The sequence below is a fragment of the Nymphaea colorata genome, chromosome 1, assembly GCF_008831285.2.
Source record: "Nymphaea colorata isolate Beijing-Zhang1983 chromosome 1, ASM883128v2, whole genome shotgun sequence".
Taxonomy (NCBI): Eukaryota; Viridiplantae; Streptophyta; class Magnoliopsida; order Nymphaeales; family Nymphaeaceae; genus Nymphaea; species Nymphaea colorata.
In genome coordinates this window covers 19,656,032-19,669,548 of record NC_045138.2, presented here as the reverse complement: position 1 = coordinate 19,669,548, position 13,517 = coordinate 19,656,032, and the positions used below count along the sequence as shown (strand labels likewise).

General features: G+C 39.3%; 1 protein-coding gene across 1 annotated transcript; it reads right to left on the bottom strand.

The window, feature by feature from the left end:
* Nucleotides 1-7,586: 7,586 nt before the first annotated feature.
* Nucleotides 7,587-8,681, bottom strand: LOC116264358 (NADPH-dependent aldehyde reductase-like protein, chloroplastic). Its single transcript, XM_031644503.2, has one exon. It carries the CDS (start codon nucleotides 8,645-8,647, stop codon nucleotides 7,793-7,795), a length of 855 nt encoding a protein of 284 aa, XP_031500363.1. The 5' UTR covers nucleotides 8,648-8,681; the 3' UTR covers nucleotides 7,587-7,792.
* Nucleotides 8,682-13,517: the final 4,836 nt, after the last annotated feature.

Sequence of the window (13,517 nt, the reverse complement as noted above, 5' to 3'; positions counted from 1 at the left end):
ATAAGGATACCAGGGAACATTAATTTAAGAAGGGTCTGATTTCAAAAAAAAAAAAAAAAAGCTACATATGAAATGTAGCTTGGCAGCATACACTAGGGGTATGGCACAAAGCAACATTAATTCTTTTCTGTTAACTGGATCTTCCTGTTCCTAAAGAAACTCTGGAAACCTCACATGGCGGCCATGCTTTCTGCAGAGATGAAGCACCTTCGGTTTCACAGAGTTCGGGCTGAGTGGCACATCGATTACTGCATGGGGAACTGCATCGCCATCGTCTTTCCGCCGAGGTCGATCATTGCATGACCCGAATATCTTGCCCCCATATTCTCTGTCAGGATTGATTCTCATGAAAAAGAAACAAGAAGAAGAGAGCTATCGACAAGTAGGCGAGCTTCTCACTTTTCAGATCAGAAACAACAAAATATGCTCAAGTATCAAAAACGTTTTCACTGTACTGCATGCCTACTTCGTTTAATACTCAAACTACTAATCTTGTAAATGGCAGATCAAATATCCCATCGGAGTTAATATCCTAGAGTTATATGTCCAACCTAGCCAAAGTGATTTTATTATTGTCAAATCAAAGTGGGTTTTGTAAAACTTAAATTAGTGCTTATATATATATATATTGCCGTTGTGAAACCTAGGTATACGGCAGTGGCGGAGCGAGAAAATTTTAGTTGAAGAGCACTGAGTTAGGCCTGGGCATCGGGCCGGGCCGGGCTGGCCCGGCCCGTTTATATCGGGCCCGATATCACTTTATTTTGAATCCAGCCGGCCCGCTGCCCGGCCCGATTATTAACGGGTCGGGCCGGGCCGGGTACCGGGCCTACACAACCTCGCCCGCTACCCGGCCCGGCTCGTTTTTCTGATCGTCACAGGAGGAGAGGGCGTTGGCGTTGCTGCGTTGGCGTCGGAAGCGTCGATGCCGATGGAGGAGAGGTCGACGCAGGTGACGAATGGCCGGCCTAAAGGAGGTCATCACCTTGTACCAGCACCAAGCCCCATGCCCCACCCCGTGCATCAACACTAAGTGATGCCTCTGCCGCCGGCCGACGTCCCCCTCCTCCTGGTGCTTCTGATCATCACCCACATCCACCATATATGATAAACACCACCTTTCCCAAATTCGATAGGTTCCCTGTTCCTTGACAGACAGACGAGAGAGTGGTTGGGGTGCTCCAAATGATAGGACAGATGGTGCCTTGGTGAAAAACAGATTGAGCGAGAGAGAGACAGAGAGGATGACGATGGTGCCTCTGTACTCCCCTCTGTCCTTCCCATGATGGTGTCTTGCAGATGCCTTTTATCTTAGAAATCCAACATTTTTCTCTCACGCAGGTGGATCGCACAGGCTGCGCAGCGCATGTCCCTCTTTTTCAAACGAAAAGGGAAAAACCAGGTTATGCTGTTCCAACCTAACGGGCCCTGCCGGGCCTTGATGATAACTCGGACCCGGCCCGTTTTGATGACGGGCCGGGCCGGGCCCAATGCGCTTTTGCCCGACAATGGCAATGCAAGGCCCGGACCCGGGCCCGTTCCGGGCCGGGTATCGGGTACCCGCCGGCGACCCGGCCCGGTGCCCAGGCCTACACTGAGTACATATAGCGCTATATGGCACTGGCATGGGTCTAGTCGGTCTGGTGTGGGCACCCCCGTATATAGGCCTGAACCCAACAAATGATAAATAAAAATTTTATAGGGGATTAAACAGGCTTGGGTGGGCAGTTGCCCACCCGAGCTCTATGATAGCTCTCCTACTGGTATATGGGGAGACAGAGTGGAAGAGGACAGTTGAGTTCCATTTGGTATAAGATGGGACAGGCTTTCATACCCTCTTCTTATGGTTAATGAACCTACATTGGTAACAGAAGCAACTTTGTTCAGAGTAAAATTGAATTTTTTTTTTTTTGGTGTAAGGCCCAATTTTTTGCTATAATTTGACAGTCACTAAGGTTTCTCTAGTATTTTTCTGGCATTTGTATAAGGTGCGGAACTTAGGTGTTATGCTCTTTCACCTGTTGTTGTGAATGAACTCGATCATGATGCATGACAAAGCGTCGCAGGTGAACAAACAACATTCTGATATAAAAAAAATGTAGTCCAAATTCAATGTAAAAACTCAAATCGAACTGTAATCAAATTATAAATTTGGCACTGAATATGATTACACGGAAAAACTCGATATGGTTTCCATTTTGGATGCTTGAATACAGATCTCGGTCTGATTCTATTAAGTAAAATCCGATCAATCGAATATGACGATGTTTATTCTTTAACTGCATATGCTCATGACATTCCTACTGATAAATGCCAAGAAGTGACCCCAAGTTAGATCACGTCGTCTATGTTTTACAAATTTAAGTTGATCAGAAATATTTTCGCTTTTACACAAAAGATATTGGAACTACTATCAATTTTTTTATGTTAACCTATGCATTTTAGTAGAAGGATAACGGCAAAGCTCTGGTATTGAACCCTTGTTTATAAGGCTCTATATTTAATTAAGGATGTAAATGGAATAGGCATACCAAATTAGTGAATTGCTAGTCTGATTTTAATCCGTTAAATTGGATCTGGTAACCAAATTCACATTCAAAATACTAATGGAGATTCAACATGCAGTTTCATAATATCCAAATCCAACACTCAATTCAAACGCATATCAATGCTCCTGATCATAGTTGGATCAGGGGCTGAATAGAAGGCCCGAGTTGATAACACGAATAAGAATTGCCTTTTTTGCACTACCAGTCCGATCAGTTATGTTATTATGTTATGCTACTGTGAGCGCGCGCTCTTATTAGCATCCGAAGAAAAAGAAAACTCAAGGCCCATTTTGGAATTACAGTTAGAAGGTCGTCCCTTAAAAGATACATTCAACTTGTTCCAAGGAAGAATAGAAAATGATATGGATCATGGAGGATCCAAAGCAACAACAAACAAAGAAAGCAGAGTCGTGAAAGCAACAAGGGAAGATGACGGAATGAATGACGACGTTGAATCTGACTAACGGAGCCATCGATGCATCATTTGCCAGCTGCAGTTTCCTTAGCTTTGGCACATCTCAACTATCAATACAAGGACCAGAATACAATTCAGAAAAAGAAAAGAATAATTATTTTATTGAAAACATTTCACCTGACAAATGTCACCCATTTCGCTGCATAGTTGGTACAATTAAATAAGTAATATAGCAGACTATATGCACTTCTATATATATATATATATATAATATTTATATTTTTTCAAACAGCTTTGAGTTCTCATAATGAGTGAACGACACAAAACGTAAAAATAATATGGTAAGTAATTTGGCTGTTTCAACTATATATTTAATGATATCAAGTGAATATTAGATCATTTAATGCATAGAAATGTGTGAATATTATATTTAATGATCATTTGAAACTTTTAATGTTCTATATTTTAATATTTCGAAAACTCTTGGTGTTGTGCCAAGAGTTATGCATCAAGAGTTTCACAAACTCTCTTTTTTTTTTTTTTACTCAAACCATGAAAACATCTTGGATTTATAACCTATTTAAAATTTACCATGTTCATACATTTATATTTTGGGGAATTAATTAATTAATGTTTTAACTATGTTTTTTGCCTACAATTTCAAAAAGAAATAATATTTTGTTGATCAATATTGCCTCCTATCACTAAATCACAATCTTAAAATTTCAACCAACACCTTTTTTCAGATTAGCGAAAATTTGCTTTAGGCTTTCATGTGGTAGTTTTCTACAAGAAAATATAGTCTTGGTGAAAAAAATGTAAATAGTTGTTTCTTAAATAATATACAAAAAGGAGGCCCGTTGATCAAATTTTGCCCAAATTGTCACTATAAGTTTCTTTTGCATAAAAATAAATATCACCTCTTTCATGGCCTTTTTTGTATCTTCTTAAAAGTTGCACCATTACACAAGTTTGATTTGTCAAGTAAGCCAAACTTGGTATACTGTCAAACCTCTCTCTCTCTCTCTCTCTCTCTCTCATGATGTATTAAGAAATGCTAGTAAATATAAAGTTTAAAAGGTGGAAAAGCACTTCTGTCTGTCTACATCTTGCCATGTTTGCACTCAAGGCGTCATCCTTACTCCCACTTTGCTGGCAAAACAAGCATGGTAACTTGCTATCAATAGTTAAAGTAATAATCAAATTATTTTATATGACACTTGGTCCCCAAATTTGCATCGCCGTGGAGTCCAACAAACACCAAAGTTGTTGTCTCATAAGTCATACAACATCTACAAAGTTTATATATATATATATATATAATGTTGAAGAACTCATACACATACAATCATGAACTTTTTTCAAAATTTTCGATGCAGAACTGTTGTACATGAAGTATCTTTAGAAAAACAATACATGTTTTATGTTGAGTTTAGTTTTTCAATGCAAAAGGATAAACTAATGATTTTAAATGGATCTTAAGTTTGATTCTTAGTTTGAAAAACCATAAATTCTATGGCGGATCTTTTGTTACATTAGCAAAATCATATCATATGGCATCCACATTAAATTTATGGATCTTGAAGTTTAAGTTAATCAAATGCTCCTAAACCTCTCTCGCTGGTGGAGGGAAAAAGGATAAATAAGGTTGCGTTTGCTTGCCGTGGACGTGAGATCACCGCGGATCTCAGGTCTGCAGTTTTGAGGTCCACCCTTCTCCGGTCCGACCTCAAACCAATGGTTTTTACAAACCAATGGTTTTTACAATGTAGCGTAGATTTGAATCCATGTCCAGAGGTTGATACTGAGATCCACAGCTTGTCAGCTATCATTTGATTTTAGATCACCTCGGATCTCAGATCCATGAAAAATCAAACGCAACCTAATAAAATGAGATAAAAGAAGAAACACCAACTTCAAAATTCGAATAGCTGGAAATATAAAGATATTGATGAGGTTGAAAGGGCGCTACCGTGGTGCAAATTGAACACGATCCCCGGTGACACTCCGATGCACCGAAAGCAGACCCTATATCTTGAAGAAACCCCGCTCACAAAAATGAAATTCAAAGGGCAAACTAAAATTTAAAGGTTCCAAAGGCCTTTTCCTCTTTCTTATTTTGGCAACACAAACACGAAGTGGGTCCGCCGTGGGACGGCTAGAATAGACAAAAGAGAAGGTATGAAAGGCACGTAAAGATGAAGAAGACCGTGGGCACTCAATGTCACACTCCAATATCATGCTTTAGTGCACCGAAAACCAGGAATTTAGTGTTCTTCTACGAAGCATCCAAACATGGCATGCTGCTCGACGTGGACTTGTCTGAATGCGACGCTTTTGCAAGCGTCGCCTTCTCGTGAAGTGTGACCACCAAAACTTCCATTTAATTTTTTATCACTCTCACCATCAGCCCTCCCTTTGTCTTCTTTCCCCACATTACCACACTTATCCTTATATTTATATATATATATATACATATATATATATTATAAATGATATTAAGTTTTTGTGCAATTTAAGCTATTTTGCTTTGTGACCTCTTTAAAACAATAAAAAAAGTATAAAATAACTTTTTCAAAACTCTGATATGAGGATAAGCATTATTGACTATGACTTTACTGGGACCTAACTAAATGATTAAAATGTTAGAAGGCTTTGAATATCTTCTTTTTTCTCAATTAATTTTTAAGGCTTATATATATATATATATATATATATATATATATATATATATATATATATAATGGTGACTGGAGCGCTCCATGACCAAAATATCTTGGCCTTCCATGGAAAGAAATTACTGAGAATGGAGAGCTCCCAAAATCCAAACAAGTTTAGTTTTTCTCCTTCCGCAAAGTGCATGCGCAGCTGAAGGTTAAAAAAATGCAGGATCCTTATTTGCCACTTTTTTTTTTCTTTCTTCTAATAACTATAAGATTCCATTCGTTCCCAAGGGGTTGGCGCAACAGAGGGGGTCAGGCTCGGTGGGTGGCCAGTTTTCGTTTCTAATTCTTATGGTATCAACCTTTTGTGCTGTAAAAAAGAAGCCACTAACCTGTAAGTTGAAGCATGGCGAGGGCAACACCTGAGACACCCAAAGCAAACCCTACACCCTACAGGGATAAAGGGTTGCTACCTATAACTAGTAAGATTCCATTCTTCTTCTTCTCATGAGGTGTGGTCCTCTTGTGAAAATGGTCTTTTCAAAGTGAAAAGCCCACAAAATAATTTTATTAAACATTAAAGAAAGGGACACATAAGATATCTGCATCATTCTAAATAATTGAAACTGCGCCCTGAGGCAGAACTACAATTGAACTCTGCCATCTACATAATATATATTAATAAAGGAAAAGAAAGGAATGTTGCCCTTTTAACATTCCACCCTCTTTAATGAAGCTTGTCTTCAACATTCTGGACTTGCTGGAAGTCGACGCATCAACTGTAGTGCCATATAAACAGTTAAATATGTAAATAATGACTGATAGAGGATGAAAGAGTGCTGCCAAAGAACTTTTCTCAAGAGAACCGTAACTGATTTTGGCAGGGAATAGAAGTAAAGCAGGAAAAGAAGATGAATGATAGTGCTGATTTGAACGAAGCAACAAAACGATTTTGAAGTTTTAATTCATTTCAAACATAGGAGAATTCTTCAGGAACTGGCATGCTATGTTACGTAAAATATTCAAAGGAATTCATTCTTGTAAGCAAGTGAATGTAAATCAAAATATGGTCTTATGGTGGGAAATAAACTTGCTTGAGATTTCTGGTTCATATGAATGAAAATTCCTACTTTTATTTCATGGACTCTGCTTTTAGTTATGTTAAAAGGATCAACAATTTCTCTTCTATCTTTAGGTGAATAAGAGAGTAACAACCCACCACAATTGAAACTTGGTTGCGATACACTCTTCAACTTGAATGTTGCAATTATACCTTTTACGGTCCAGTAAAATAACGCCAACAACAATCAAACAAGCCATGTGGATTTTGTATGTTTACCTGCCCGGCGAGTTATGCTACACCCATTGAGGGCAACAGTTCTCTTATTTCTTATCCTAATCCTTTCAAGTAAGAATTTTCAAAAGCATTTCCCACTATAAGATTTGTGTTCTTTGTGAAGGTGTATTCATATAAGTGCTAGTACCTTTTGTTGCTTAAACCATATTAAAGTTGTATAAATGATAATCTCAATTTTTTGTTTACCATTCCCTCACATTTTAAAGATACTTGGCACTTCATTTATCGATGCATTTCTTGATCATACCAGCGGGTTGAGCTTCCCTTGCTAAAATCTATAATGGCAGCAAATTAAATTTTTAAATATTAAGGTCTTGATAAAACCTGAACAACCTCGCTGGTGCTACAGTCTCCCACCGGGAAAAGCCGACTCTTCCCGGTGCATTGAACTGGTGACTGAAATTTGATGCTTCTACAAATACTGAAGATTTCACCTTCCCTAAAATTTTTCACCCGCCGTATAAAGCGCCCCTCGAGTCATTTGATTAAATTATTTAAACCGATTATGAAAACCAAAAAGGGGCCTTGCGATCAAATAAATTCGGAAGAGAAAATGGTTTCATTCTTTTCCATGTACAATATGACCCTATTATCTAATATAGTGTTCTAAACAACGTCGCGCGGAATTGTTTAACAAACACTACACGGTTTTTACAATTCAAAAGCTATTCAATGACACCAAAAAAAAAAAAAAATTAAAAAGGAAAAAAATTAAAAAAAGGAAAAGGAGCCATCCGTCAATTACAGCAATCCTCAAGGGTACAAAGACGAAGAGGAAAACAAGGCGGGGATAAATCCGACTTTTTCGTCATAGGAGGCCGCCGTTAACCCTAATCACCTGGCCGTTGACCCACTGGCCCGAGTCTCCGGCGAGGAATCCGACGACAGCCGCGACGTCCTCCGGAGTCCCGAGACGTCCCATCGGCGTGTCGGACACGACTCGATCGACAGATTCCGGCGACTTCCCTTTGAGGAACATCTCGGTGGTGAGCGGCCCGGGCGCGACGCAGTTGGCCGTGATCCCCGACCCCTTGAGCTCCTTCGCTAGGATCTTCGTCATCGCCTCCACGGCGGCCTTGGACGAGACGTAGGCGCCGTACCCGGGGCGCAGGGCGCCCACGAGCGACGACGATACGTTGACGATCCGGCCGCCCCCGCCCCGCCTCAGCCGGTTCGCGGCCTCCCGGCAGCACAAGAAAGTTCCCTTGGCGTTAGTCTCGAAGACGCGCTCCCACTCCTCCTCCGACATGGCGGAGATCGGGGGGTACGCCGAGTCGAGGATCCTGGCCGAGTTCACGAGCACGTGCGGCGGGCTGCCTCCGGCGAACTCCTCCGCCCCGTCGAACAGGGCCTTGACGTCAGCGGCGTCGGAGACGTTAGCCCTAATGGAGATGGCGCGGGGCTGGGGAAGGTCCGGTGACGGCGAGGAGCAGTTTATGGTAGAAACGACGTCGGCCGCCTCGGCAGCAGAAGAGGCATAGACGACGACGATGCGGGCGCCGAGGCTGGCGAGGTGGAGCGCGATCCCCCGGCCGATGCCGCTGGAGGCGCCGGTGACGATCACCACCCTGTCCTGGAGCGTCAGGTACGGTATCGGAACGTCGCCGGCGGTGGCTTCGCTGGCAGTAATGGTGGTCGGGGCGGCGGTGGCAAGATTCGGCATGGCGGTTGGAGGGAAAGCGCTCAGTGTATGGGCTCCTCTGCAAAGCAGAGCTCACAGGGACGGAGGGGTCCCATTTTATAAGCGGTGGGTCGTGGGCCCCACCGCAGGCTTAGGATAAGAAAACTGCGGTCCTTTTATGGGTCCGAATCCGAATTCACTCCTTCTCCTATTGCGAAATTCCAATTTAGATGCCACCCTTTATCGATAATCCCAAAAACAGGCCTCATATTTTATATGCCAAATATGAGCCTGAATTTTACCGAAAATTGTCGAATGGTAGCCTGGTTGGCTTTTTTTTACCATTGACCTTTTAACTAAAGAGGTAACTAATTAGTCATAATAAATAAAATTGATTTTTTTTCTCTTTATTTTTTTTTTTTATAAAATGTAAATACTATCTTTTAGCTTGAAAGGATGCATGGAGCTCGAGAGAATCACGCAACTGTGGCCAATGTTTGAAATTACCGATAAAATGTGATGCCGGAAATGAAAATATTCTTTTCCTTCTCTTATTCCCTGTGGGATCGGATTCTGTGAAATAACCCGTGGATTCCGGTCGGGTCCCACAGGAAAACAAAAAATCTGGGGGAATTTCTCTCTCTTGTTTTTCTTACCGGGTCAGCATCGATGTGAACATCTATCCAAAGTCGACCCGTATTGCATCAGGAAGGGCGTCAACCTAACTTTAGACGCCAGATGGATTTGGACTTGGGAAAAAGAACGCCGTGGAGCTGACGTGGAGCCAAAATCGACATGGAGAAATTGGACCCGTACCCGGTTCATTTACTTGCCCTCAGACCCGATCCACGGCAGTCTCCGAACCCGTCCACAGTTTGGGACTCAGTCCACGGGTTCGAACACACGCGGCAATTAATGGAGTCTTCAGCATACGGACGAAAAGTTTCGGCTTTTACTGTTCATATGACTCTTCAGCTTTTTCAAAAACAAAGCCTCCAATTACATGCCGCCAAGTCCGCAACCCGCGTCCTTTTTTTCATTTTCTAAAAGTAAATAAAAACTTCCCCCAAACCATTATTGGTGCCTTTAGTTTTGGGTGATTTTTCCATTTCAGCGTGCAGCCCCACCTGAATCTCCATTTAAGGACATCGTAAATGCAATAATGCCTAGATAAGTCTTCATTTTCTTTATTTCTTATGAAGAAGCTATCGCGAGTATGGCGCGTTGTTGATTTGTAGTTTAGTTCATAAATGCTGGTATAAAAGGTAATGATTTGACGCGTTATTAAGAGATGCTGACGCTTTCCTCGCCTGTTTTTTTTTTGGCATTTTCATATGCTTCCAGTTCTCCTAAGCCTAGCTACCGATTTTTAGCATCCCAGTTGATATTCTTTGGGAAATTTTTAATTCATTCATTGAAATGTCATTTCTTTTCTAGAAAGTTTAGTTTCTTTCTTATTAAATAGCTATTTATTGTGGTTTTTAATATTTTTTTAGAAACTGTTAGGAAGCGAGTCAAATCGAATTAATGGAGCAAAATTGCAACTTGGTTAAGAGACTTTAATTATAAATGCGATTTCCCATGGTTCATTTGTCAAAATGGACATAAATTTTATGACTTAAAGAGATGGCGAAATAAATAAACATCAAAGTTATGAAATGTTGTGCTGAGTTCCATGTAGGGAACGAGAAATTAAATTTTACCTTTTAAAGTTTTCGTATACTCAAACTCTCAAATCAAACACGACAGAAATTCCACTCCTACAAAAATTATGTCTCCTCTCATATTTCCTCCATCATAAGTCATTTTGTACACCGTAAATTATTTTTCATGCTATTAAATCGTTTCTATTAGAACAAAGAATTGAAAATCAATGGCACCTTTTTAGAGTGGATGCAAGAAATCGGGTCGGGTTCGGCCTGACTCAACTTGGATAAATTAAACAATATATCTATCAATATAAAACATATAAATATAATTAATCTGAATAAATATATATAATTGTATATAAATTGATAAAAAATAAGTATTAAAAGTATGTTATTGAGCTAAACTGAGTGATGGAGTACGTGGTCCAATGCGCAGTCTTAATAACTCACCCGCTTTGTGTGAACGGTGGGGAAGAACCCTAAGCTGGCGACGAGAAAGCGGGGTCCACAGGCTCGGAGCCTCTTTTTGGAAGTTTATGCGCCAGTGCAACTTTTCATGAGCGCATCATTGAACCCACCCCTTAACTCCATGCTTTTTTTTAATTAGTTAAATGAGATTAATTAAACTTTAATTCTTGTGGGATCAATTTTTTTTCTCTGAGATTAAGCTTAATTGAGCCACCTCAATATTATAAAAAATTCCCTAATCACTGATTAAAAAGGAAAAAACACCGGCAACCCTACCCTAAGGGACGCATGGTGAGCCATGGGCCTTGCACATGACCCCATGTGGGCGAGGGGGACACGTGTCCTAAGGCTGGGGGCGGGTCTAGGGCTGCATTGGCATCTGCAAATGGTTGAATTAATGCTTTCACAGCTTTCTACCCAATCCAAAGGAACATGGATTTGAATTTTTTTTATGCCTGATAAAGCAAAATTTCATGCAGGTTAAAAATTATTGAAGGCAGATTGTAGATCCCTTTTATTTTTTTTTCCAGTTCTTTTCTTTGTGTTTTTTGTACAAATTATTTTTAGTCCCTTTTTATTAAAGGAAGGGAGTCGAACTATAAATTGTCGCTAAAACCATCATAAACTATTGTTAATATCAATATACTAATTGCTTTTATTATAAATAAAATTTTAAAATTTTAATCATCCGACAACATACAGTGTCAGGCTCACGGAAACTTCAGATATTGAAGTGGAAACTGCATTTTTTGACATAATCGATGGGATTGTCTCTTTTAACCCTAACTTGCCTATTAAAAAGAAAGGGAAAAGAGTCCAGCACGTGAGCTCAACTGTAATATATTTGGAATATCCAGATTAGGAAATCAGATGCACGTGCCCTCTTGGCCGCCTAAACGCATTCAAAAGAGGTGGGAAATCGGGAACACGAATGTGTTCGTTTAGCGGCAAATCCAAAGCCTTAATAAAAAAGATTATCCTGATATGTTTAGAAGAAGTAAACTGAAAATAAGCAGACTCGAACCTCTGACATCAGCCATTGGGTAAACCACCGCCTTGGGTGAACAGCCCAAGCCTTGGGACTTTCTTTTTCCTTTCATTTTTTTTTTGAAAATCTCACTTAAGAGTTTCGATGGTATTAAAAGAACTCATAACCATGCTTAGGGTTTCAATATTATTAAAAGCGCAACTAAGTGTTTCTTTTATCTAAATTCCTTTTCTCCCCTCAATTTCTTCAACTTTTTTTCACTCACTCTGGTAGTTAATGATTTGACGGAACTTCCTCCATCACCTCTGCATCTAATCAAAGTGAAAATCAACTAAATCTCTTTTTTTGTTTGTCATTCTCTCTCGTGAAATCCTTTATCATGTTTTAATTTGCTTGGCTTCAAGTGCACACACTCATTTTGTCTGGATGACATCCTGAAATTAGGTTCTAAAAACAAAATCCAGTTTCGCTTTCAAAATCAAGTTTTTGGAGTGTTTGAGTATCATCAAAATTAGATTTAGAAACTTGTAAACCCAGTTTTGACAAAACCTAGTTTCGTAAAAAAAAAGTTATTGAAAACAAGGTTTTGAGTGTGTCACGCAAACCCAAAAAAAAGTTTTGAAAGTTCGTTAAAAAACTTGTTTTTCATAAAACAAGTTTTAGTTAGACGAGGGTGTCATCCAAGCGCCTCCTAGGAGCTTACACTTTTTTTTATTAACCTTCAAAGGGAGTTTCGGGGTAAACTTTGAGAATTACCAAACGTAAAATCTGCTTCTTTAATTATTTTAAAAAGATTCATGTGTTCTATAATTTTCATTTTTGTATGATATATCTTGAAATTTTAGAATTAAAATTCTCGTTTTTTAATAAATTGAAATCATTAAATTTTGTTTCTAAAGTCAGGAAATTGAAACACAAAATTTTGATTTCATTTCGGTTTGAAGAGAAATTATGGTTTTAGAATTTTTATTCTTGAATCAAAATTTCAAACTATCAACTGCCCCCTTATTGAAAAAAAAAAAAAATCTCCCACACAAAGCGAATGTTGCAAATAAAGACTCCTGGTGTCGCATCAATCATCGTCACGTAGTTCTTCCGAACGATAAGTTAGAAAAAGGAAGACAAAAGCTTCTGCATTTATGTAGTGATTAAGTGTACCTAAAATTAATCAGAAGCTGAAATGCTAAGCACATACGTCACAACTGTTATTATCACAGAAAACGAAGCCTATCAAGATACTCATACACATCAGGTAGAAGCCTTTTATATTAAAATATATTTGCAATCTAAAAACGAGCTGCGTTTATCTACAATAAGAAAGAGAAAGTAGGACTTTCTTGCCATTGGTTATTTGAGCCAAAAATTTTTCATGAGGGGCCTCTAATTAAAGTTTTTAAAATTTGAATAAGATCGAAATATATTTTTTCAAAATTTTTATATAAAACAATTGAAATTTTTTAAAATTTAGATGTAAATTAAAAAAAGGAAAATATTAGGTGAGGCCAGGGCCCATGCAAGCCCTACCTTGGCTTCGCCCTTGATGATGATGTGCATGTTTTCGCATTTGAAGTAGTGGCGGAGCTAAAAGTTTTGGTACTAAGGACACTAATTAAAGACCCTAACATTTTAAAGCGCTACATTGTATGTAACCAAGTTAATTTGTTATAGCACCAATATGCAAATGATGACTTTTTGTGAGGCTGGTGTGGACAACTGCCCACACTTGCCTATGTGTTGCTCCGCCATTGATTTGAAGGAAAAGAAGGTGATATTTTTCCCTTTCTGAATCGTTGAAGATATGAATGTC